General features: G+C 40.1%; 1 protein-coding gene across 1 annotated transcript; it reads right to left on the bottom strand.

Moving 5' to 3' along the window:
• Window positions 1-2,731: 2,731 nt before the first annotated feature.
• Window positions 2,732-24,016, bottom strand: PRDX4 (peroxiredoxin 4). Its single transcript, XM_043570863.1, has 7 exons — window positions 23,674-24,016; window positions 20,001-20,118; window positions 16,561-16,677; window positions 13,767-13,889; window positions 9,477-9,607; window positions 8,430-8,464; window positions 2,732-2,844 (listed from the first exon to the last, which is right to left on the bottom strand). The coding sequence occupies exons 1-7, from the start codon at window positions 23,915-23,917 to the stop codon at window positions 2,794-2,796; spliced, it is 819 nt and encodes a 272-aa protein (XP_043426798.1). The 5' UTR covers window positions 23,918-24,016; the 3' UTR covers window positions 2,732-2,793.
• Window positions 24,017-26,607: the final 2,591 nt, after the last annotated feature.

Genomic DNA, 26,607 nt, shown 5'->3' with positions numbered 1-26,607 from the left:
AAAATATACAACCTGGAAGTCTACTGACAGATGGAAAACTTAGGATGTAGCATTAGATATGTCCTTGGACAGAGAAGAAATGATGGGAGTGGGGAATGATTGCATGAGATTCTAAGACTCCTGAAAGAGCAGTCTGCCACAGTCATTGTAAAGTTCCGAACACTGCTAAGGGTTAGCTGGGGAATATTCGACACAAGATTACATATTTGAGGCAGAAGCGGGGAATTATAGATGTCATCCATGTATTAGTGGTCTGAAAAGACATTGCCCAGTGTATTTCACAGAAACTTGAAGCCACCTCCTGACCTATTATTTTGGATAAGCCCCTATGTGTTAGGGCACGTTCTCTTCTGCCACACAGGCAGCTACTAAACTACACTGGTCTCCTTTCTTTAATCAGTTGGCAGCTGTCTCTAGAGAAGAGTCTCTTCACCTTACTATTGACATCTCAGGCCACATACTTCTTTGCTCTGGGGGCTGTCCCATGCATTGTAGGATGTTTAGTAGTACTCCTGGCGTCTACCCACCAGATGCCAGTGGCACTCCCACAGTTGTAACAACCAAAAACATTTGTGGACATTACCATGTCCCCTGGAGGCAGTTGGGAACAGCTGCATGTTCCGGGAACAGGTGCCCTGTAGCTACATCCCGGTCAGGCCCGGGGCCCATCCTTTCCAGTAGGACAAGGGGACTCTCTTTTCTGAACAGTTTTTCTTCTGTAAATGGTCACACGAGATCATCTTTAAGGATATAATTTTGGATCTGTGGACTTTCAGAAGTCAGCTGTTTGAAGGGATAGTTTATAGAAGGCATTGAAGAGGAGTGCATATTTATTGCTATGTTTGTCAGGCTATTTACATTACCCAGTTAACATGAAAGTGCCGAGTCAGGATGTATTTTCACTTGTGAAATGGCTACACTTTCAGCACCTGCCTAAGCAAATGCTAAGCTCCTTGAGGGCAGAAACTTGTCTTTGGTTACTTGGTAAGTGCCAAGTATATAGAGTAGATGATCAAAAGTTGCTGAATGAAACACTTAATAGCTGGCTTTTTGGAATGTATCTAAATTGTCTTCCTTGTAAACACCTAAAATGAATACGTAGCTAGAAAACTATTAATGGAATGGAAATTAGTAATCAAGAAGATACAGCTGTATTCCAGGAGTAAAAATTTCTAATTTTCTAATTGGAAAGAGGAAATATCAAGAATTCCAGGGGAGCCTGGGTGGCTGGGTTGAGCACTTGACTCTTGATTTCAGTTCAGGTCATTATCCCAGGGTCGTGGAATCAAGCCCCGCATCGGGCTCTGTGCTGAGCATGGAGCCTGCTGAAGATTCTCTCTCCCTTTGCCCCCTTCCCCCACTCACGCTTTCTCGCTGTAAAAAAAGGTTGGATTCCAACTGTATTGAAAGTGGATTGACAAGACCATCATAAACCTGTCTAGACACCAAAGTACTAGCAGTCTTCAACTTTACTAATAGGTTGGCTTCTAAAATTTCAACGGTAAACTAGCATTTAGAACATACTTAGCAAAGGGTTATAACTGGCAGTTGGGTTTCCACGTCCAAGTCCAAATACCCGTCACTAGTCACCTGCCATTTATGACAGAACTCTGGAGTTTCAGCCAGGAGGCTGGTAATACCTTCAATTTTAGTGATGGCCTACCTCGGGGAGTGAGGGGCTTTTTGTGTGTCTAGAGGGGATTAGCATGAAAGCCAGATGAGGCAGTCTCTTTGGTACCAGCTCCCGTAACTACACAGCACATATACAGATAATTACACTACAGTCTTTGCCATAGTGGGGTGGTAAGTGGGATGATGATGGAAGTAGCACTGGAGTTCAGCTTTATATATGGTCGTTTGCGAAGAGCCAGCTACATACATTTAGGGATTCAATTTTTGTTAAACTATATAAGCATATTGTTATGTGTAGATTTGGTACACATTGAAAACGTGAATTTAGAGGAAGTAAGGGATGAAGGGGCTGTTCTAAAGGGCTTTGTGTTGTACAGAACAGTGAGTTCTGGGGTCAACTCTCCCTACCCAGATGCTATGGAAGGTGAGTGTACATCACCACTTGTTTTTTCCTGCCACCCTCAAAGGTATAAAGAAGTTAGCCACAATAGAGTGTTAAGACCCCAGAAACTAGAATTAGCCTGTTTGGGTTCAAAATCTGATTCTACCTATGCTAGCTAGTGGCGTGACTTTGGGCAATCAATTTATCTGAACTTCACTTTCCTCAACTATAAAAATAACTCAGAGAATTGCCCTGGGGATTAAATGACATGATGCAGCTAATCTACCTAACAGGATGCTTGACACATTGCACTTGTTACATAAATATTAGTTACTATTGTTACTAGCTGGACTCAATCTGACTTTTTTACTTCTGAAAGATAGGGAATAAATGTGTACCTTGTGGCATCAGTGTTTTAACTTTGGACCTGACATGAATTAAAAAAAATTTTTTTTAATGTTTATTTCTTTTTGAGAGAGTGAGCGAGCATGAGCGGGGAAGGGGCAGAGAGAGAGAGAGAGAGAGAGAGAGACAGAATCTGAAGCAGGCTCCAGGCTCTGAGCTGTCAGCACAGAGCCTGACTTGGGCTCAAACCCACAGACTGCGAGATCATGACCCGAGCCGAAGTCAGACACTTAACTGACTGAACCACCCAGGCACCCCATGACCTGACATGAAGTTTTATATTCTCCAAGAAATTACTGGCATAACACAGTATGGTAGTAAAACAGTGAGCTTTACTGAGAATTGTCGAGCATGGTAACGTGAGGAAGTATTTTTCAGTTGACTTTATCAAAATACTTCAGTTTTCCAGCTGGATCTGGAATTATCTGTTAAAAGAAAAGCAAATTATTCATTTTAAATGTTATTTTTTGTTGAAGTATAATTGATATAAAGTATCCTGTTATTTTCAGGTATATAACATAGGGATTTGATATTTTTATACATTATGAAATGATCCCCACAAGAGGTCTAGTTGCCATCTGTCATCACACAAAATTATTACGTTATAGACTATATTCCTTGTGCTGTACTTTTCATGTCTGTGATTTATGGATTGTATAACTGGAAGTTTGTACCACTTAATCCCCTTCATCTATTTTGCCCATCCCCCAACACAGCTCCCCTCCGGCAACTGCCAGTTTGGTCTCTATTTTTAATAGTCTGGGGTTTTGTTTGTTCATTTGTTTTGCTTTTTAAAGAGTCCACATAGAAGTGAAACCACACGGTATTGGTCTTTCTCTGACTTATTTCACTAGCGTAATACCCCCTAGGACCATCTATGTTGTAAATGTAAAGACTTCATTCTTTTTTATGGCTGAGTATATTCCATTGTCTTTATACACACCACATCTTCCTTATACATTCATTTCTTGATGGATACTTAAGTTGCTTTCATTTCGTGGCTATTATAAATAATGCTGCAGTGAACACAGGGGTACATACATCTCTTAAAATTGGTATTTGCAAATTACTCATTTTAAAAGCCAAAGTGCATCATTAGTAGTCTGGCATGAATTGCCCATCTCTTCACTAAAAAAGATAAACTATGATTTTTATGTCCCAGATTATATCATGTATAAGGAAAAACTGGATTTGTCCTAACTACTAATCTCAGCTATCCAAAAAGGCAAATAATTTGTTAATAAATTAACATCTGTACTCAAGCATCCCCCAATTTACTTACAGATCTTCTCTTGGCCACCAGGCTTTCATGACATCTTCAGGTTTGATCTAATTAAGTCAAACACATTAAGGGAGCATGGCTACAGATGTTAATGTATTTTTTAAAATTTATTTTTCATGTTTTATTTTTTGTCTTTTTTGAGAGACAAAGAGAGACAGAGTGCAAGCAGGGGAGGGGAAGAGAGAGAGGGAGACACAGAATCTGAAGCAGGCTCCAGAGCTGTCCGCACAGAGCCTGATGCGGGACTTGAACCCATGAATGTGAGATCATGACCTGAGCTGAAGTCAGACACTAAACCGAATGAGCCACCCAAGCACCCAGATGTTAATGTATTTTTAAAGTCATCTGCTGATGAAATGTGAGTATGCCACAACCTGAAAGGCAGCAGTGTGTTCAAATGGATTTTTAATTTTTCATTTTCTTAAAAATAATTGACATACAAGAGTATGTGTATTAAATTATTAGTGTATTAAGTTAGTTTAGTGTATTAGTTTCACGTGTATATCATAGTGATTCAGTATATACATTATGAAATGTCACCACAAGTCTAGTTACCATCTGTCCCCATACACAGTTGTTACAATATTACTGACATATTCCCTATGCTGTATTTTTCATCCCCATGACTTATTTTATAACTGAAAGACTACTTCTTTTTTTTTTTTAATTTTTTTTTCAACGTTTATTTATTTTTGGGACAGAGAGAGACAGAGCATGAACGGGGGAGGGGCAGAGAGAGAGGGGACACAGAATCGGAAACAGGCTCCAGGCTCCGAGCCATCAGCCCAGAGCCTGACGCGGGGCTCGAACTCACGGACCGCGAGATCGTGACCTGGCTGAAGTCGGACGCTTAACCGACTGCGCCACCCAGGCGCCCCTGAAAGACTACTTCTTAATCCCCCTCATGTATTTTGTCCATCCTCCTACTGCTGTCCTCTCTGGCAGTCATTAGTTCTCTGTATCTATGAGTTTCTGTTTTTTTGTTTTTGTTTGTTTTTTTTTTTGTTTTTTGTTTGTTTTTGTTTTTTAGATTTTACACACACACACACACACACACACACACACACACACACACACATCTCACGGTATTTGTCCTCCTCTGACTTATTTCACTAGCATAATACCCTCTAGGTCCATCCATGTTCTTGCAGATGGTAAGATTTCATTCTTATTATGACTAATGTTCCATTGTATATATACTACACATTTTGTATCTGTCAAATGGATTTCCTGGAGGTTTGGAATTGCAACCTTTGAATCTCAAACTGTAAAGTAAAAAAAAAAAATACTCAAATATGACATGAAGTATTACCTTCAATAACTATTCAGTGAATGTACAAACACTCTGAAAGAAAAAAAATGTTCCCTCTTTAAAAGCATCACAGCCTTAGAAGATTAGATTTTTTTGAAATTTCCAATATAATTTGACCTCACATTAACTATGTTATTTGATAGTTACAGGTCAAGTACATCTATCTCTGTACAAAAAGTAACCTATTGTAATCAGTTTACTATAGTTTTATACGCATTTTCTTCAGAATTTTTCTTCAGCATATAATAAACATTACCTAATTTTTCAGGCATCATTTCAAGTATTCTGTGTTTGCCAATATATAACGTCTCTGCATTTAAATTCAATCTGTAAGTACTTGTAGAATAACTACTCTGTGCCAGTAGTGTGCTGGGCAGTGGGGTGTACAAGGATAAGGACATTAAAGTTCCCGCCTTTAAGGCTTGTACAACCATGTGGGGAAGATGTGCGTGTACACGACAGCTTTTGCTGCAACGCACAATATGATCACGTATGACACAGGCCGTGACTGAATGGAGGCTGAGATGGCATCAAGGAAGGCGTCAGAGTGAATGTGGCATTTATGTGGGTCTCAAAAGATGAGAATAATTTGGAGAAGGGAGAAGCTATTCCAGGCTAAAGAGCTGAGCAAAGGCACACAGGTGTGAAAAAGCAGGGCTTATTTTGGGACACACTGAGTGGTGTCACACCGCGGGAGCACAGCGTGCGTGCGTGCGTGCACCGTAGGGAAGAGGGCCTGTGACAGGCTGCTAGATAAGAACAATGCCAAGTATGTGAAGTTGGGCCCACGAGTCCTGGAGGGCTGCTAAAAGAGTCTGCTTTAGAGAGCGATATGCTCTAGGGGGAAGAGAACCTGAGGTCAGGGCAACCCATCAGGAGGCCTGTGCGATACACAGGCGAGAACTGATGGGGACACAGGAAAAATTCATCTCTTTTCAAACTACCCCAAACTAGCTGCCACCCTCACCACAGTCACCAAAGAGGACACATTTGTCACTTACTTCGCTGTGTTCCAATTCTCCATGGCACGTGACACCGGTGTCCCTATTTCCTTCCTTGCAGCCCACCCAATTCCTGCCACACAGGCCCTCTTTATGTTTCCTGAACATGCTAAGCTGGTTCCTGGCCTCAGGGACTTGCCCTTGCTTTTCTTTCTGCACTGCTCTATGCTTCACTCACTCCGTCTGTTCACTCACGTTTCAACTTAAATGTCATCTTTGAAGTCTTTCCTGACCACTTAATCCCCCAGGCCAGACACTACCCCATCAACTCTCATCATCGTGTTTCTCAAAGCATTTGCCATAATCTAAAATTAGCGTTAGAATGTAACTCCAAGGGTGGACTTTGGCTATGGTATTCACTAATAAATACCATCTGCCCATTGTAATAGTTTGAATAGTTGCCATACAGCAGGTGCTCCAGAAATGTCTGTTCAAAGAACGCTCGTAGAATCAGAGTAGAATTGTGGTTGTTGGGCTGGGGGTGGGGGAAATGGGGGATGCCAACCGAAGGGTACAAGCCTTCAGTTTATCTTAAAACTGTAATCTAAAAAATCTAAAAAACTGTATCTAAAAAAACTGTATCTAAAAATGTAATATGCAACACAGTGACTATAGTTAGTAATACGGTTTTGTGTACTTGAAATTTGCTAAGAGGGTAGACCTTAAGCGTTTTCACCACACACGAAAGAAGGTTATCTTGAGAGGTGATGGATTTGTTAATTAAGCAGACTGTGGTAATAATTTCACAATGTATGCATATATCAAATCATCACTCATACAGTTTAAATACATATAATTCTATTCGTCAAATATGTCTCAATAAAGCTGAGAATAAAAAAAGAATGCCCGAACACAGTATGTGATAACATAACTCATGGTTTTTATCACATTCTCAGAGGGTTTGTGGACCCTCTAAAACTTGATCAAATGGATAGTCAGTATGTTTTCTGAAATGTAAAATACTCATCCTCTAATACCCTTCGTAGTTAATTTGTACTTCTTGGAAGTTCTTGCTGATCTCAGTACACGCCTGTGATTGACGGTGATGTTATTCATCACTCACTGTTGGTTTTGCTACAGGTCCAGGGGAACATGCCCCCTACTTTGAAAATCCATCCAGAAATGCTTTCTAAGTCTTCTCAGGTGACACCTGCAGCTTCTGATTCATATTTCTATCCGTAAGCCTCACAATCAATAACTGTAAACTAACCTGATGACTAAAGTACCTAGTGCTCAAAGTACCTTTAATGCCTAATTTCATATCTATCTTTGAGATCCATCAGATCTGTGTAAATAAGTTGTACTGTAAATAAATTTGTACTATAACATTAACTCTGATCCCCAAAGGCAATGCTGTTTTGCAAACCCATCAAAAACAGGTTCAAAATCAGTGAAATGTTACTTTACTCAATCTGAGTTAGGTTATAGAGTGAATTTCTACCTCTCATTGTCTAGGATGAATAGTACTTTTTTGTTGGTGTGCTAAAGAAGAAAGTTTTACGGATCTGTATTTTTCTTTTATCCTAAGATAATGATTTCTTCCTCCAATGCTCTAGTATTTGTCAGTTTCCTAACTATAGTTTGTATAAAACTGTTGATCTTTAGTAGATAAACATGTTATTTTAAAAAAGTTCAGACTTTTGGGGCGCCTGGGTGGTGCAGTCGGTTAAGCATCCGACTTCAGCCAGGTCACGATCTCGCGGTCCGTGAGTTCGAGCCCTGCGTCAGGCTCTGGGCTGATGGCTCGGAGCCTGGAGCCTGTTTCCGATTCTGTGTCTCCCTCTCTCTCTGCCCATCCCCCGTTCATGCTCTGTCTCTCTCTGTCCCAAAAATAAATAAACGTTGAAAAAAAAATTAAAAAAAAAAAGTTCAGACTTTTTAAAATGTGTCCAAATTTTATTTTGGCCAGAGACTACTTCAGGGATTGTCTATAAATTATATAGCCTCCCTAAATGTAAGGATATACCTGTTTCGATCTTCCTTCAAATGATAAGGAGAGAAGCATTAGCTTCAATGTTATTTAAGCCAGATTTTCTCAAAAGTTTTTACTATAGACAGAAAGGTTTTGCTTGTGACTATTTTCTTTGCCCATAATGTGTAGGAAGAAATTCCATTTATGATCTCTAAGACCTCTGAATTTATTCTACCAGGTCTCCACTGTTCCCTTTTTTTGATGGTGTATTTCTCTGGATACTTGGCTTTAAAATTCATAGCATTAAATCACGTATTCTGCTTTCTCCAGTTTCAGCCACTCTCTCTATAGTCCAAAGAATGCCTGTACTCTTATGATTTCTGTCTATTAATATTTACTTCATTTACAAAATCAAGATAGTTCTATTACAAGGAGAGATTACCGTAAGGTTGGCATTTTTTTTTTCCCCACCTATCCCCTTAACAGAAAAATGTTTGACTTACTGTGTCACTACCTGGTTTCCAACCAGCAGGACAGACTGAAAGGAACAAAAATTGGCAAAAAGGTTAAAAACAGATTTCACTTCTCTTCACAACTCTTGGGTTTTGTTTTTCCAAAATGAAACTGAAAATGGAGCCTATAATAATGAGAACGTTTCTAGGCCACTGAACACCTGACTACTGTTAGCTTACCTGTTTGCACCAAGGAATTTCAGTCACGGAGTTTATAAGCAGGTAGCTCATCTATTTCCATTTTTGCCAATTTTTTCTAGTTACATGTACACTATAAGAAACCAAGTTGAGCATTCCTCTAATAAAGTTGGAAGGTTTGGGAATCTGGTGAACTGAAAGGTTGGGGCATGGTAAAAATTTCTCTGAATTTACCGAAACTTCCAATATAAGCTTCTCTTCTGTTTTCTGCAGTATTTTGTAGTGATGTCATAATGTGCTGTTTGCCAAATGAGAGTTTAAAATTACTAGGAAAGTGGGATTTCCCCTTTCTGTGAAATGCACCCTTATCCAGGCACTGAGTTACACTTTGGAAAGGAATGTGTAACATATGTTCCACTTTAGCAAAATCTGACCTTTTCTATTTAGCTACTGCAAACACGTGCAGTGAAAGGATAAACTTCTAGATTACTGGTGTGATACCGAATAGCTGAGGAACAAAGCTAAATCAAATCATGTAAACATGAAAATAAAACCTGTATTACTAAATACTGCCAGACAGGCACATTTTAAAGTTTACAGAAACCTAATTTGAAAAATTGCAGTAGCAGAAACTTTTCTCTTTGAGCCCATCCAAAAGGACTGTGCAAATAATGAATATTTTTGCATTTTACCCTGTAAGTAGAATATATTAGTGATATTTTGCTAAAAGCACTTTAAATAATAAATGGATCTGCTCAAAATATCAGGTAATAATTTGAAAACAATCAGAAGACTTTGGAACCATCCACATTACTTTTTGAGTAAGAAACAAAATTAATCATGCCATAATCTCTCAAATGAAAAAATCAAAAGGCTAAGATGTTTAGAAGGAAAGGGTACCTTCTCCATGTTTGTCAGTGTACTGGAATGCTTGAACCAAACGCAGTGTCTCATCCACTGATCTTCCCACAGGAAGGTCATTCAGAGTAATTTGTCTTAGGATCCCTTTGTCATCAATAATGAAAAGGCCTCTGTAAGACACAAGGGTGGTACAGGTGAGGTCATTCAATCTCAGTTAAGACAAGTATTAGTTCATGTGAATCCCTGTGCCATCCACACAGAAGGAAGTTATACAGAACCAATAACATGCTACCTATCTTCCTGACTGGTACAAAAAACACAGGCAAATACAGCACCCTCCTGCCCCCCACACTTACCTACTGTATAATTTGGGATTATCATTGTTAAATGGTAGCTTTAGAAATTTGTTTTTGTCTTTGAAATGGACTGTTGTATTTCCAGTCAAATCTTCACAAGTACTAGGTTTGGGATTTTACTGCACTGTAAGTGAGATTATGAAATTACATAGCAAAGTCTTCCTCTGGGTGAAGCTGTGATCCATCTTTCTTATCTCTGACTCTTTAGAAAATCTTTGTATTTCCTTTTTCAATGGTGGAAAAAGACAGAGTCACCAAAGTTACCTTTCCCTCTAAATGTCTATATGTGTGACTCACTTTAATGGCTGAGGGAATAATTGAGTAGTTTAACCTAAAAGACCTGCCGAAATGGAGTGGTGTTGCAAGAGTTAAAGCAGACTAGAGAAAAACAAAAATTTCCAAAGGACTATTGTCTTTATTTCAGTCAATATGGATTACAACCCAATATTTGGTTTAGAGAAAGATCTCAGGTTAGTAGGGCTAATTGTTTGTGTATGAGTATTAAAAATAATAACAACTATTTTTAATAGAAATACACAGAATTATATACCTCTTATATGAAACTTTATTTCAAAATCACATTAAACATAACTAAAATGTTCCTGCTTATCCTACGATACATTCTTTTAATGAGCACCACGAAGTCTGAACTAACTATAGCTCCGTCTCCTTGGACTAGGTCAACTTGGCCAAATGTGGGGACAAAACTATTAACTACTATTCATATGGGTGTTCTTTCGTGTAGCTACTTTTACGGTAGAAAACGGTTGTCAATGGTGATGAAGTCTATTCTGAAGTGAGCCTGAGCTGAAATTTTGAGCTTACTTCTGTAACGTACATCATACTAACACACACCACAGAGAAACAAACCTGCCCTTTCTTTGGTAGCAAATTCGAGTTCTGTTTTCTCTTTTAATTTTGCGTATTTTTATCTTTTGTAGACTTTGAGACTAAGACATTTGCCATATTTGGTATAATATATACATATGTCTCTTCCTCAGAGAACAGATAGGTCATTTTTATAAAAAAATCAGAAATTAAAATGACAATATGTATCTCAATAAGAACCTCAGAAACCAAAGGTAGCAGGGCAATGCTTTCAAATGTCTTTCAATCTAGAATTCTATACCTAGTGAAATTGTTAATCAAGCACAAGAGCAGAATAAAAACATTTTCAGGCATGGAAGTCCTCAAGTATTTTACCTTCTAATGACCTTTTTAAAAATATTTTTTAATGTTTATTTATTTTAGAGAGAGAGAGACAGAGTGTGAGCGGGGGAGGGGCAGAGAGAGAGGGAGACACAGAATCCGAAACAGGCTCCAGGCTCTGAGCTGTCAGCACACAGCCCGATGCAGGGCTCAAACCCATGAACTGTGAGATCATGATCTGAGCCAAAGTCAGATGCTCGATCAACTGAGCCACCCAGGTGCCGGTCCAATGACCTTTTATTAGGAAGCTACGAGGATGTGCTTCAGCAAAAAAAGAGGGATTAAATAAAGAAGTCAGGCATGGGAGGCTAAAAAGTGGGCATCCAACAGAGAAGAAGCAAAGCAAATTCCCAGGATGCTGGTGTGCAAAGCGCTACGACAGCAGCTGTGGAGCAGGTCTAGAGAGTGGTCAATCTGAACTCAAACAGGAGGATGGAGGTTTCCAGGAAAAACAAATGACATGAAAAATGTAGTATTTAGAGTGGTTACAACTAGCTGGGAAGTTTAGGAAGAATTAGTGATAGGTATATAGAAAACTAAACGAATGAAACAAAAAAGTAGTAGTTTATTAGCCACAATAAAATAACAAAAAGTTTACTAGAAGGGAAATGTAAACCCTAGGACACTACACTTAAGAGCTTAGCAGTGAACAATACTTATATAAAAAAAATAAATACTGGCTTAATCCACAATTACCACATATTACTCAAGGTAAGATAAGTTTGGGGATGGTGTAAGAAAGTACTATTTACCATTATAAATAATGTCAAAATTGATAAATTCAGAAAAAGTACGGGAGTTGGAAGTATGGAGATAAATAGTAAAAGCAGTAGCTAAAGAATTGAAAGCAGTTTCCTCCAGAAGCAGCACTAGGAGTAGGGAGGGGATTGTTGCCTAAGACAGTCTGACTTTTGGGGTGCTTGGGTGGTTCAGTCAGTGAGCATCTAACTTCGGCTCAGGTCATGATCTCATGATTCGTGGGTTTGAGCCTCGCATAGGGCTCTGTGCTGACAGCTCAGAGCCTGAAGCCTGCTTCAGATTCTGTGTCTCCCTCTCTCTCTGCCCTTCCCCTGCTCATGCTCTCACTCTCTCAAAAATGAATAAACAAACAAAAAAGACAATCTGACTTTTTTTAAAAAAATTTTTTAACGTTTATTTTTGAGACAGAGCATGAACAGGGGAGGGTCAGAGAGAGAGGGAGACACAGAATCTGAAACGGGCTCCAGGCTCTGAGCTGTCAGCACAGAGCCCGACACAGGGCTCGAACTCACGGACCGTGAGATCATGACCTGAGCTGAAGTTGGACGCTTAACCAACTGAGCCACCGGGGCGCCCCCTGACTTTTAAAAAACTATGTGCATGTATTTCTTTGATGAAAATAAAAAATGTAAAAAGAAACTACAAAATAGCTAGTATTAGATAATTTTACTCGGTTAGTATTCAAAGAATTCCAAATTAAAAAAAATTATTTTGAATGTTTATTTTTGAGAGGGAGAGAGAGCGCTAGTGAGTGAGCGAGCAGGAGCTGGGGAGGGGCAGAGAGAGAGAGAGAGAGAGAGAGAGAGAGAGAGAGAGAGAGAGAGAGAGACACAGAATCTGAAGCAGGCTCCAGGCTCCGAGCTGTCAGCACAGAGCCCGACACGGGGCTCGAATTCACGAACTGTAAGATCATGACCTGAACCGAAGTCGGACACTCAACCGACTGAGCCACCCAGGCGTCCCTAAATAATTCCAAATTTTAAAACAGCTTCAATCTTTTTAGTGGCATTTTACTTTCTGTGAATTAACTTAGTAATAAACTATGAAAGGAGAAAATATTAAAGACTTGGCGAGTAGAAAAAAGAAACTATTGGTAGTGACACATGATATAATATGAAGGAACCTTGGAAACATTGTGCTAAGTGAAAGAGGATAGTCATAAAAAAGCACACAGTGTAGGATTCCATTTATATGAAATGTCCAGAATAGGCAACCACAGAGACATGAAGTAGGTAAGTGGTTGGCTGCCCAGGGCCAGGGTGGGGGGACTGGGGAAAGGGAGAATAACTGCTAAGGGGTGTGGGGTTTCTTTTTAGAGTAATGAAAATGTTCTAAAATTGACTGTAGTGATGGCTGCACAACTCTCCGGGTATACTAGAAACCCCGGAATAGTATGCTTTAAATGGGTGAGTTGTGTGTGAATTAGATCTCCATAAAGCTGTTATAAAAAACAGAGGATTATAAAATACTGACATCTTCACATAAACATTTTAAAAAAGAAACTATTCTCACTGCAACGCAAATTGACACCATAATTATAACAAAATCACAGCTGTTCTAAAGTTGCCCTTTTTTCAAAGACTTACAGTGGTGTTTTCTTAATTTTTCCCACTCCTCAAGGCACAAGTCTGCTAAATACTATGATACTTGTATTTGGAAAAACCATTACTGGCGTCATTTTAGAAATAGAAAAGAGGAGAAAGAAACAGATAAGGAGTTTGGGTACTGGGGTTCGAGTGTGGGCTCTGCCATTAATTATTTAACTTTGGCTAAGTTCATAGAATTCTATGAATCTGTTTATCTGTGAAATGACAGAGCTTCCAGCTCTAACAGTCTATGATAACTCACAGAGTTTAAGTAGGGCACTCGCCAATTATTTTAAAACACTACAACATTTTTGCAAATAGAGCAAATAATACTTCTTGCCTTGCATCTTCTAACTCCATTTTAAGGAGGATTACAAATATATCTGGATTTGTCCTAATATAAAACCACTGAAAGGTACCTAAGAGTGTGGCCTGAGTCCTCCAGGTAAACGCCATAGTCCTTTGAGATTTGATGATTCAGATCTGAAAGAAGTGGAATCTTTATTGGCCCAAGTCCTCCTTGTCTTCGAGGGGTATTAATCCTGTAACAAACAGAACATTTACCTCTCAGAGCTAAGCAAATGGCATGTATCCAAACAGCACTCTTTCTCTGCAGACACATACAAATGAATGAACGTACAACACACACATTCTTTCTCTAATGAAAACAGGTTAATATACATTCTATTTTTTGCCTTTACTCCCCAGTTAATATGTTCATTTCTTTTAAACACTAAATATGGAGATACATATCACATTTTTTTTTAAGTTTTTTTTAATTTATTTTTGGGACAGAGAGAGACAGAGCATGAATGGGGGAGGGGCAGAGAGAGAGGGAGACACAGAATCGGAAACAGGCTCCAGGCTATGAGCCATCAGCCCAGAGCCTGACGCGGGGCTTGAACTCCCGGACCGCAAGATCGTGACCTGGCTGAAGTCGGACGCTTAACCGACTGCGCCACCCAGGCGCCCCTACATATCACATTTTTAATGTGTTGACACAGTGTTTTTTATTTATCTATATTCGTAGACATTTAAACTGTTTCAGTTTTTCTTTTGCTTTTATAAACACTGCCGGAAACATTTCTGTATTCTCAGCTTTGTACACCTGTCTGATTAATTCCTTCTTAGAAGAGGAACTGATGGATCAAAGGATATACACTGTCCTAAGTATAACCTTAGAATTGTGATCACAAGACAAAACCTTGAGAAGAACAATAAAACTAGATAATATTTTAATATTCTTAGACACAAAGAAATGCAAAGTCCATTTAAAGCAGCAAAGTAAGTTAGTCACAAAGTCAGACACATCAACCTTCAGATTTAGGTATTCTTTTTTTTTTTAAGTATTCTTTTGAAACCAGGGAAAGTCAGCTGGTGTCCCAATGGGAAGGCACTGACATAGCAGCTGGAAAACAGGGAAATACTGCTTCAGATGTCTGCAGCCCCAGTTCCGACACCCAAGTAGAAATTTCTGGTTGATATGAATCCTATCCAGCTGAGACTGCATCCCCCCAAATTCCTTGAGAAACCAATGCCAAATTATTTGGGATGACCTAAGTTTTTCCTTAGTAGATTTGTGTTGGAACCTACAAAGATTTAGAATTACTACAGAAGTGACAAAGCAAATTAAACCCATGGTTTTCGCTTTGTGGTTCCTATTGAAAATGTGTAATGTGAAATTTTATTCAGTTTATAAATTGTAAAGAAACATTTAAAATATTTTTTTCAATGTTTGTTTATTTTTGAGAGAGAGAGAGCAAGAAGGGGTGGGGCAGAGAGAGAGGGAGACACAGAATCTGAAGCAGGCTCCAGGCTCTAAGCTGTCAGCACAGAGCCTGACGTGGGGCTCGAACTCACGGACCGTGAGATCATGACCTGAACTGAAGTAGGACACTTAACCGACTGAGTCACCCAGGTGCCCCAAGAAACATTTTAAGTAGTAAAAAATAGTAAAGAAACATTTTAAAAGGATTTAAAATATATTTTCAAGAATTATTACTTAAGTTTTGGAAGTTTTATCTCAAAGTTGAGATAAAGGAAATAAAATATATTAAATATGTAACTGCATTTAAAAATACTTGAGATAATTACTTAAGAAAATATAAATTGTAGCTCCTGCACCAATTAATATTTTAGTTATATATGTGTATATATAATTATAAATACAGAAAAAGATGTTTTGAATTTTTCACTTTAATGAATTGAATATTAACTTTTAAAACCAAAAATATTTCTGTACCATCTTTATTGTGCATAAAATTTTGTGCACAGAATTTTGGACATGCAAAATTCACATAAACACACACATTTCAGCTTGTAAAACACACTGCCTAATTGCTCTCCAGAAATGCTAAACCTACTGTGTGTGTGGGAAAAGAATGACACCTTTGTCATCACTGGATGAAATTTTTCAATATTTGAAATTTTGGCCAATCAGGGAAAAAAATGGCATCTCTTGTCATTTTAATTTACAATTCTTTGCAATTAATTAGGTGAAACACCTTTTCACATTTAATGAATTAAAAAATTATTTACAAAATCAAGAAAATATAATTTTTCAAGATATAATTATCTTGAAAAATAATTATAAAAACTATTTTGAGTTTGACTTAGTATTAGACAACTATATAAGAGAAAAATGGAATTATAAAGAATTTTTTTTCTTCCAGTTTAAGGCTACCCAGTTTGTCATAATAAAGTAATCATACATTTCAGTGGTTTCTGCTGAAACCATTGGATATCTGCTGAAACCATATGGATATTATGTCTTTTGCACTGAACTTTTTTATTTAAAGAAAATTTTTTTTTAATGTTTATTTATTTTTCAGAGAGAGAGAGCGTGAGTGGAGGAGGGGAAGAGAGAGACGGGGAGACACAGAATCTGAAGCAGGCTCCAAGCTCTGTGCTGTCAGCACAGAGCCCGACGTGGGGCTCCAAGTCACAAACTATGAGATCATGACCTGAGTGGAAGTTGGACGCTTAACCAACTGAGCCACCCAGGTGCCCCTGCAATGAACTTTTTTTTTTCCACTCTGGAAATGTCCTATGAAATCTGTAAGCACTTTTACCATAACTTCATTGAACTAGCAGCTCTCAGATAATTCTACTTCCAAACTGATAACTATATTCCTGTCACATTAAGAGTTGTCTGCCCATAATTTAAAAGTAAATCCATTCCTTTTCCTACCAATCTAAGTGTAAGATACTGACCAGGCCAAATGGGTAAACTGTGAATCGACAGAGCATGCTACGACTTCAGCGTTGATAGATCTGAATTCTTCAATTCTGTCACCAAAGGCGATGATTTCAGTTGGACACACAAAAGTGCTGAAAGTTAAAAAAAAAAATATATCGGTATTCTCAAAATACGCATGTACCTAAAGTTTCAAATGACTTAGTTGTTATAAACACCTTTAGCATATAAAACCACATATTAAGAACAACTTCAGGGGTGCTTGGCTGGCTCTGTTGGTAGAGCACGCAACTCTGAATGTCACAGTTGTGAGTTCGAACCCCACATTGTGTGGAGAGATTACTTAAAAAAATAAAATCTTACAAAAACCAATTTTTATATATGAACACTGTCAAGATGCAGCTGTCTAAAAGACTGTCATTTGATCACATATCATTTAATTAAGAAAAGTATATTGCAGAGTCCCCAATTACATCTCAATGAACTGTATTTTTATAACCTAATGGATCGGTGGTCAACCAATATCCCCTTCTCCCTTACGGCAGCACCTCCTCTCCCTTCATTTGCTTTTATTTAACAATGATTTATATAGTGCCTTTTAGCTTTCAAAGATGTATACAAATTTTACATCATTCCCTTTTTTAAATATTTCTATACCACCCCTATGAGCTAGATGCATGATGTTTATTTTAGAGATGAGGAAATCTCTTCCATCCCCCTCCCTTTCTTGATAAGGTCCTCTTCTACCCTGTCTCCCCATCCTGTTGTCAGAAGGGCATGTTTAGAGAATATTACCTCAGGGTATTATTTTCCAAACCATGGTAGGGAATACTGAAGCCAATTTACTGAGTTCTAACTAACATTTTAAAAAAGTGGAATAGAAAATACGAGAATACATTATATACAGTAAGGGTGTTATGAAACATATGTATGTACAAGTGCATATATATGTGTGTTCAGGAGTGATATTAAAAATATTTAATAACCTTAACTCAAAGTTGGCTTTAGCTCTGGAGGTTTCTTGAAGGGACCAGGTGGGAGGGGACTGGGAAAGTGGCTATTTACCATCTGGTATGGAAGTGTTTCAGTACTGTAATGAGCATGGCTGTACTGGTGCTTACAGACTGAATGTTACCCTGTATGTACATGGAGTGTATTGGGTGGCAATGAAAACTGTATTTCATACTGTGTGTCATGGTCAAGAAAGTTAGAAGAACACAGACTTAGGGGACAAATTCCTACCACAGCCCAAAGCAGGCTTTTCAAATGTTTCAGTTGTTCAAATGTAGAACTGCCACATGCAAAGCAGACAGTTCTAATGTAGATGTTGTCTCTGGAAACCTAGGCTAAGATATATATATTTTTTAAATTTTTTATTTTTGAGAGAGAGAAGCACAAGTGGGGGAGGGGCAGAGAGAGAGGGAGACACAGAATCCGAAGTAGGCTCTCTGACAGCTCAGAGCCTGATGCGGAGCTTGAACCCACAAACCGTGAGATCACGACCTGAGCTAAAGTCGGATGATTAACTGACTGAGCCACCCAGGCACCCTGATATGTATTGTTTTGAAAGTATTTATTTATTTATTTATTTAGAGACAAGAGACAGCACGAGCAGGGAAGGGGCAGAGAGAGGGAGAGAGAGAATCCCAAGCAGGCTCTGCACTGTGCAGAGCCTGACGGAGGGCTCGAACCCATGAACTATGAGATCATGACCTGAGCCGAAACCAAGAGTTGGATGGTCAACTGACTGAGCCACCCAGGCGCTCCTATGACATGTATTTTTAACATATTCCAAAAGGTAGGTACGGTCAGCCCCTGCTTTCCTTCCTATTATTCAAAGAAATGCTATGTAGAGACACATTTATTCAACTTCTTAGTGAAGACAGAGAAAAAGTTCTGACTGAAAACTGAAGGGTTACGTATATGACTTCTGTGCTTGCAGATTGTGGCAAATGCCCGAGAATTCTTCCTTTCTAACCAGGCCCAATCTGGCATTACATAGAAACAGAAAAAAGTGATCTTAGCTCTTTGCCCCAGAAGGCCATTGGTAACATCATGTTCTATATGTCTTATTCATTATGGGGTTTTAAGTAACACTGGCAGAAACAGAGGATATTTGTCTGCTATGTTAGACTAATTTCAAAATTCACGTGTAGCGTCATATATATTCAACAGACGTGTTAACTTATTCATTTTAGAACATGAATTTAGTAGGCCTATCATTTTTATATATTAAAATTTCTACTTCCGGCTTCTATTAGAAATTAAGTTACATCATACACTGTAGCTAGTCAGGCCACAATACAAATTGATTAGAAAGAAGCAAGTTCTTACTAATTTAAAAGATTATGTATTATCCAGATTTATGACTTGTTTTATTCTCAATGTACTAATTTTCCTTAGAATTTTTCCTATTTGGATTACAGAAGGGGTCAGCAAACTTCAGTCAACAGGCCAAATCCAGCTTATCTTATTTTTTGTAAATAAACTTTCAATAGAAGACAATATTCATTCATTTATATATGGTCAATGGCTGTTTTTTGTGCTACAATGACAAAGCTGAGTAGTTGCAATAGAGATCACAAGACTAAAATATTTTCTACGTGGCCCAGTATAGAAAAAGTTTGCCGACCTGTGGCCTAGGGACCACCTATAGCGATGAGCTGAAATACATCCTCCCTGTAAGGTTAAGGTTTTATTTATATAGTTCTAGATTAGTCCTAATGGAAAAAATACCTTAATATACAGTGGCAAAGACAGAAGAAACTTCTACTTTTTGTAACCAAAAAATACATTCAAACAGGAAAAAGATAAACTCAAGACAACTCTCTTTTTGGTATCTTCACTTTCATGGAATTTGAAAAACACTCCAGATAAAATTATATCATTGATAAGGCTATAGCTGTAAAGAGTATTTGAGTCAACTTTCTATCTAAAAAGTACTCAATGTCAGAGTTAAAGAGAAAATTCCCCCCAATGACCATAATTTATATTAGTAGGCATTATTCCTCAGGCATATGCAGTATTTTCAGGAAAATATTCAAATCACAGGAAAGCAGTATACACAGCAAAGAATAAATATTATAAAATCATAGTTAAATGGCATCAGTATTGTAAAGGGCTAATTTTCTAGTTAACAGAGATACATTAAACAGACTTGTGGCACAAGTCTAGCTATTAATTGCTTTCTAAAATATTCATTTTCTTGCCTTAGCAAGAAGCTTTCCTTTCTTTAATGATTACGTTACGATAACACAATCATGTAGATTTAAGTATAATGTATTGGGGTCAGTGGGTTATGGGTCTGAAATACATGGCAGATGTTACCTTCTTGAAAAAAATTCATCTTGGCTTGCCTTTTAAGAACCAAGAGCTAAATTAAATAATTTCTATTTGATGTTCTCGAATAATGATTGATAATGACTGACGTTTTACTACTTGTACCTGTATTACTTACAAATCAAGGGGGTAGAAGAAAAAAACCAGGTATTTCCCATGATAGTCAGTTAACTTGAGCTCCTTGAACTCTCCATTTATCACAGCTGTTCCTTCCCAATAAGGCGCTGGCTTGGAAACTAAGAAAGAAAAATATATGAAGTTCTAGAACAATGAGAAAATCGGTGAGAGGACAGAAAGACATCTTCAGAAAATTACTAAAAATCAAGGATTCTAAACCTTTGGACCTCTTTAGCAGTCTGGTGAAGCTTATGGACTTTTTCTAAGAACAGTGTTATTGAATGCATAGAACAAAACATATAGAATTACAAAGGAAACTAATTACATTGAAATGTAATGATGAAAATAATAAAAAGCAAATTGGTGATATAGTAATGCATGTACCCTTTTATTAACACTTTAAAACTGCAAGATCTAGCAGTGGTCTCATAACTGTCCAAGATAATGATGAGCGTAAATTTTGTTTCAGGATACCTGCAATGATGTGGCAGAAGAACATCTGTGATTCTCTTGGCAACAGGTATAAGCAAGTACTGCTAAAGCTAATATGATTTGTTGCTGATGTTTATAATGGAAGGAAATGCTAAATTTCAGTTGGAGGTTAGTGAAACTAAAGACTTTGTTTTTCTTTTTTTTAATCTTTATTTTTCAGAGAGAGAGAGAGAGGGAGAGAGAGAGGGAGAGAGGGAGAGAGGGAGAGAGGGAGAGAGGGAGAGAGGGAGGGAGAGGGAGGGAGGGAGGGAGAGGGAGGGGGGGAGGGAGAGGGAGGGGGGGAGAGAGAGAGATTGAGAGAGAGAGAGAGAATGAACAAACGGTGGAGGGGCAGAGAGGGCCAGAGAGAATCCCAAGCAGGCTCTGTGCTGGAGCCTGACACGGGGCTCCTTCTCACTAACTGTGAGACCACGACCTGAGCCGAAATCAAGAGTCATATGCCTAAGTGACTGAGCCACAAGACTTTGTCTTTCTATTTATGCTCACAGACCCCATATATTCCATCCCTGCACTAAACCCTACTGGATGCTTCACTATATAGCCCCTCCAAGTTTATAATTAGATTATCCTTTTTCTAATGGTAGTCTTTTAGATGTACTCATGTAAATGTTTGTCCAGTTTCTCACATACACACAGAAGACCTGCTGCCACACTCTGCAAATATGTCAGGTGAGAAGTGTAAAATCCCAGACCATGGGATTATTTTCCCAGGGGGCTCTGAAACAGGAGACACCCCTTAACAGTTTCAACTGACCTGACAGAAACTGAACAGTCTGTGCTACTCTCTTGTAAGGGCATGCTGTAATTCTAGCCAACATGACGTACCTTCATCTTCTGTTAACACGTTCACAGGGCACTTAAACTTTCATAACCATTACATACACTGAAGTCAATACTTGCTTCCAAGTTTGACTATAAGGTTCCTAGAAAGTAAGGCTTAACAATAGTCAGCACTTTTGATCACTCTGAAAATAGAGACAAACTTAAGATGAATTTCTCTGCAAAGTTAATATATAACACATGATGATTTATCTTGAGCCAGCAGCCTACCTCATATAGATACCCTGATCTAATTCGGTAAAGGCCAGAAGGGAGAAGTGGATAGGAGAAGGAAAAGTGGATAGGAGAAGGAGAAGGATAGGGAAAATCAAATTTGAAAAATAATTTTTTTCTGAAAATTCTGATCTTGGAAATTTTGGGGTTTTGACTCAAGAACTGCAGTGTTCTAATAGTTTTTTTTGATGGCATCTTTAGGGTTTTGTATATGTAGTATCATGCCATCTCCAAATAGGGAAAGTTCTGTTCAAAAGAAAAAACTCATCAATTTCTAGGGCAAAAATACTGCAATTACTTTATTAAGATCTATAAATGGAATTCCCAAAGCAACCCCTTGTATTTGTTAAAAAACAAAAATTGTCCAGAATATAAATGGCAGAGTTAACAAAGAATCTGGCAAGTGCAGAGCAGTAAAGAAGAACGTTTAAATTCCTTCTTCCCATATCCCCCATCAATTTAACTACTGTTAACATTTTGATGTGTTTTTTTCCATTCTTTTTTAAACACACAAATTTGGATCATGTTGCACCTGATTTTAAAAAGGGACCAGCAATGAGAACTGAGTAATATATGGAAAGTGTTGAATCACGGTATTGTACACCGAAAACATATAACTCTGTATGTTAACTACACTGGAATTAAAATTAAAAAGGGAGGGAATAGTAAGTCATGAAAGGCTTTTCATGTTACTGAAATTAATTCAAAATTATTTAAAATTTAATGGCTCTATAATATTCTTTTATGAGTAAAAGTCCTCATAGCTTTAATTCTAGATAGGCCTACATGTGACACGGAAATGTGGCAAACATCTAAACTTTGAAAAAGTAAATCTATTTAAAGGGAAAGAGAAATCTATTATTACCATTTATTTGCTTCTATAAGCAGACCTTGATGGGATTTGTTTCTTATGGGAAATTTATGTAATGCCAGTAAATACTTAACTGACATATTTCAAAATATCTTCCCAAACCAAGTAAAAGCAACAGGACTTGTAAATACTTTGATTTTTAAAAGTGCAAGACTGGCTTTTTAAAAATAAAAATCTGAAAGTACCTTTGTTAACTTTCAGTAGGAAAGAACTGCAAATGTGTAAGAAGGCAAAATAGTTTTTCTCACTTCTCACTCCCACTCCATCCTAAGTCAAAACAACATCCCGTTTTACACTGGGGATTCGTAATCGTGAAGCTTTACTTTTGTCACTGAATACAGGCATGAAACAGACTGTAACGGAACCAAATATACATCTACAGAATTGCCAAGTGATCCATAGTAAAAACTGGTTATTTAAAAGCAAGCCATAGTCTTTATCCTTTAACTCCTGGCCACTTCTTTTTGGCCAGTCTTAACATCCAGATGCAGCAGGCCACAACTTTCTCAGTATCTATTTAGTCTGACGTGTCCTTCCTGAAAGTGGTCATTAGTTGTGTACACTGGACAGAAATACAAATAATCAAAAGCCAAACTGGCAGGACACAAATTTGCCACGTGGTTTATCATCAACCCAAAAGCATTACTTCCAACCTCGGTTTTTCCGTTTTCCTACAAAGAGCTTCCAAAGTACACCCTGTAACAAGCTCTTCATTTCTGAGAAACAAAGAATACCCATTACCTATACAGGTTTTGGGGAAGGTGGGTTTTAATATCCTTTATAAGATGCAATAACAGAAGAAGAAAGAAAAAGGAAAGTTTTGCCCTCCTGAGCATTTTGGTTAGTCACTTTTCTGTTTAAACTTTCTGCGAACCATTATTCAACTTCTCAATATATTCTTCCCTGAAATAGTGCTTGAAAATAGACACAATGTGCTGCTGGCACTTTTCGATGTTTGAGGAAGCGTTTCAGTTTGCACAACATCCTGATGCCTACAAACTCGGCACCCCTCCTTCCCTCATCTGCGGCTTTGGGGTAACCACCACTTCTTCCAAAATCTGATTCGGGGAACCCCTCTCCGTACCCCCTCCCCCAGGGAGGCAGGCCCGCCGGGGGACCTAAGGCCACCTAGAGGGTGCCGCCCAAGCCAGGCCCCCAGGTGGCAACCGAAACACGGGTGCACGTGTCTCCAGGCCCTCTCCACCTCCCGCTTTCCTGTGCCACCCGTTACCCTCCCTCTTGGCGGGGCACCACCTACTCTTGGCTTTGCTGAGGTGCAGGGAGTGATCAGCGGCCGAAACCCGGGACGTCTCCCCTGGGTACACTTGTCCACCCGCGTAGAAGTGACACTCTTCTTCGCGGGTTCGGGGCCTCTCCTCTGCCTCCCAGGCCCGCAGAGCTCCGGCTGGCAGCAAGAAGAACAGCAGGGGCAGCATGAGCAGTCTTCGGCTCCGGCCAGACGCCGGAGTGGTCGTGGCTAGCGGCGACGGCAGCGCCTCCATGACCACGCGAGCGCAAACACACGTCCCTAGGCGCGAGCGCGACTTATCCCGCCGCCAGGCGGCTACAATCCGCGCCGGACGCCCGCGTGAGTCGGGGCGCGGCCTCGCGAGACCTGCTCCGCCCCTCCCGCCCCCCTGCACCCGCCCTATTCCCCGCTCCCCCACCCCCCGCCCCCCGCCACGTGGGCTCCAGCCCCGCCTGCTCGCCCCCAGCTGGCGTTTGCGCTTGCGCCCCAGGGCGGGCCGGGGCGAGAGCTTACTTAGCCCAACTCTGGGAACCAAGGCCGCTCGGAGGCGTCGTGCGTGAGGGTCCTGAAGCGCCACTGCCCCCCTCCCCCGCGGTACAGTTTTCTATATCCTTCCATGCCCATCTCTTTCATAGAGCCTCACCGTCACACACCACCCTAAAGTGAAACTAACCTATCTGCCTTTGAATGGCTCGCATTTTATACTTCGAACAGTTACTTGGTTTTCCCTTGAAGTGATGGGTTTGTGAAAAGTGCCATGACTATCCACTCTAGCTGCAGCACTTTTAAGTCCCCAGAAAACTTGGAGAAGAGAGATCTAGCCTTTTACTCTTCTCAAGCAGGAAAGGGCAAACCGGAGGTTTGGTGACTTAAAGTTGTCTCAAAGGTGTTTTGTTTTGTTTTTAAATTAAGACTTGAAAAGTTCCCAGAAAAGCAGACTTTTCTCCCAGCACAGTGTTGTTCCGTCTTCTGATAATTACCCCATCATATTACAGGAGGATCCCGTCTATTTTCCTGCGAGCTCTTGGCATCTTTCTGAAACCCGCAGAAGTCACCGTGTTTTGCCTCTGTTACACTGTCAAGCTCCCTGGGGTTGAAATCGATGTTTAATTCATCTTTTGTTTCCCAAGGCACCTGGCACTCTGCGACCATTTGCTATTGTAAGCGCTTGATTTTCTAAATGACCCCTAATGTTCCCAACAGTCTTAGTTTTCAGATGCTTTGGCATATTATAGCTGCTACTTGTGACAGTCCTTTGAGGCAGATAGGAAACCTAATTTTTCCAAACTCAAGCCTTACCCCCAGTCCAGCCTATTATATACCTCGGAAGAGTTTGAGTTTGATGGGAATAGGGCTAAAGGTTCCTGGCATCCTACTCCCTCCGCTGCTCCTTCAGGCCCCCAGTCCCTTCCCCTGCCCCTGTCCGCCCCTCCCCTTCTCCCGCCTCCTCCCCTTCTCCCCCCCCCCCCCCCCCCCCCCCCGCACTCCCGCGGGTGTTTGCGCTTGTGCTCTGGGGCAGGCCTCGGCTGCCACGTGGTGCCCAACTCCAGGAAGACTGCTTTGTGGCGTCCATGGTGAGTGGTCTCCCGTCTTCCTGCCCTCCTTCCCGCCTGCCTTCAGCATTGCTCATCCATGCAGGCCCAGGTCTTCCGAAAGCTTCGCTGGAGATGGTCTCCCACCATTGGTGAGCTGGTGACTGGTCTGCAGTCAGCGCTGTTTTAGATCCTCATCCTTCGGCACCCACCTAACCCACAAAGCTTCGCTACCGCGCGCCATCCTGTCTCCTCACCAAAAGCTGAAATGAACCATTCTGCTTTGGAATGGCTTGCATTTTATACCTTTAACAGACATTTACTTTCCTTTTCCTTGGAGTGAGCTGGAATAGTGATCACTCCCCTCTCCTGTTGTATCCCTTTTCAGTCCTGGGAAAACTTGAAGAAAGGTCTAACCTGAAAAGCAGTATCTCGAGACTATTTATTCTTTTCCAGTGGGAAAGGCACTCTTTCAGCAGGAAGGGCACAGAGGTGACTTAAGCTTGTCTCAAGGTGTGTATAATTTTTAAAAATTAAGACTTGGTAAGTTCCCAGAGAACCCTTTCTCCCAGCACAGCGTTGTTCCATCCTCTGACAACCCCATCACTCACCCATTTGCTAGGATGGTAAGTGAGAACTGGGGGGAGGAGACATGAGGTATACCAGAAAGACAGGGGCCACTGGCAGCCCTTATGCCCCCTGTGAGTCCTGTCTTCCTGTGAACTCTTGTCATCCTTCTGAATCTCACAGAAGCCATCCTAACAGTTTGTCTTTCTTCTCCTAGACTGTCAGCTCCCTGGAGTTGAAATTGATGATGAATTCATCTGTTTCCCAAGGCACCTGGCACTCTTGTGAGCACTTGACTTACTAGTATGTGTGCTGCCAAAGTGAGCATAGCACTTGATTTTCTAAATGACACCTACTATTCCTAACTGCCTTGGTTTCCAGTTACTTTCACATATTATATCTTTGCTCCTCGTGACAACCCTTTGAGGCAGATAGAAAACCTTCCCTTTCAGACTCCTCTCTCACCCCAGTCCTGCCCATTGTATGCTTTGGTTTTTGTTTCCCAACACCCCTTTCCTGTGGGCAAAGGAGGAAAATATGAAGCCACCTCCCTTTTCTGAGGTGGGGGTCTGGGGAAGCTTGTCCTTACCCATGACGTTGTCTGGCAAGTCTTGACTTTCGGACGGCCCATGGGCAGGAGTCCTTTGACGAGGTTGCTCTCGTTGTTCCCATTCTCCTTCCCTGACCTCCTGTTCCACGTGGAAGGGGAGTGGGGCCCGAGGGGTTCGGGACTGATTCCCAGGGATTCGGCTCAGGCCTATGCCCCGAGGTCGGCTTCGGTGATCCATGTTGACTGCTAATCAGCCAACAAGCCTCAGAGAATTCTAGGCCCTAGGTTGGGCCT

This window comes from Prionailurus bengalensis, chromosome X (assembly GCF_016509475.1).
Source record: "Prionailurus bengalensis isolate Pbe53 chromosome X, Fcat_Pben_1.1_paternal_pri, whole genome shotgun sequence".
Taxonomy (NCBI): domain Eukaryota; kingdom Metazoa; phylum Chordata; class Mammalia; order Carnivora; family Felidae; genus Prionailurus; species Prionailurus bengalensis.
This window is presented reverse-complemented; position numbering and strand designations above follow the sequence as displayed.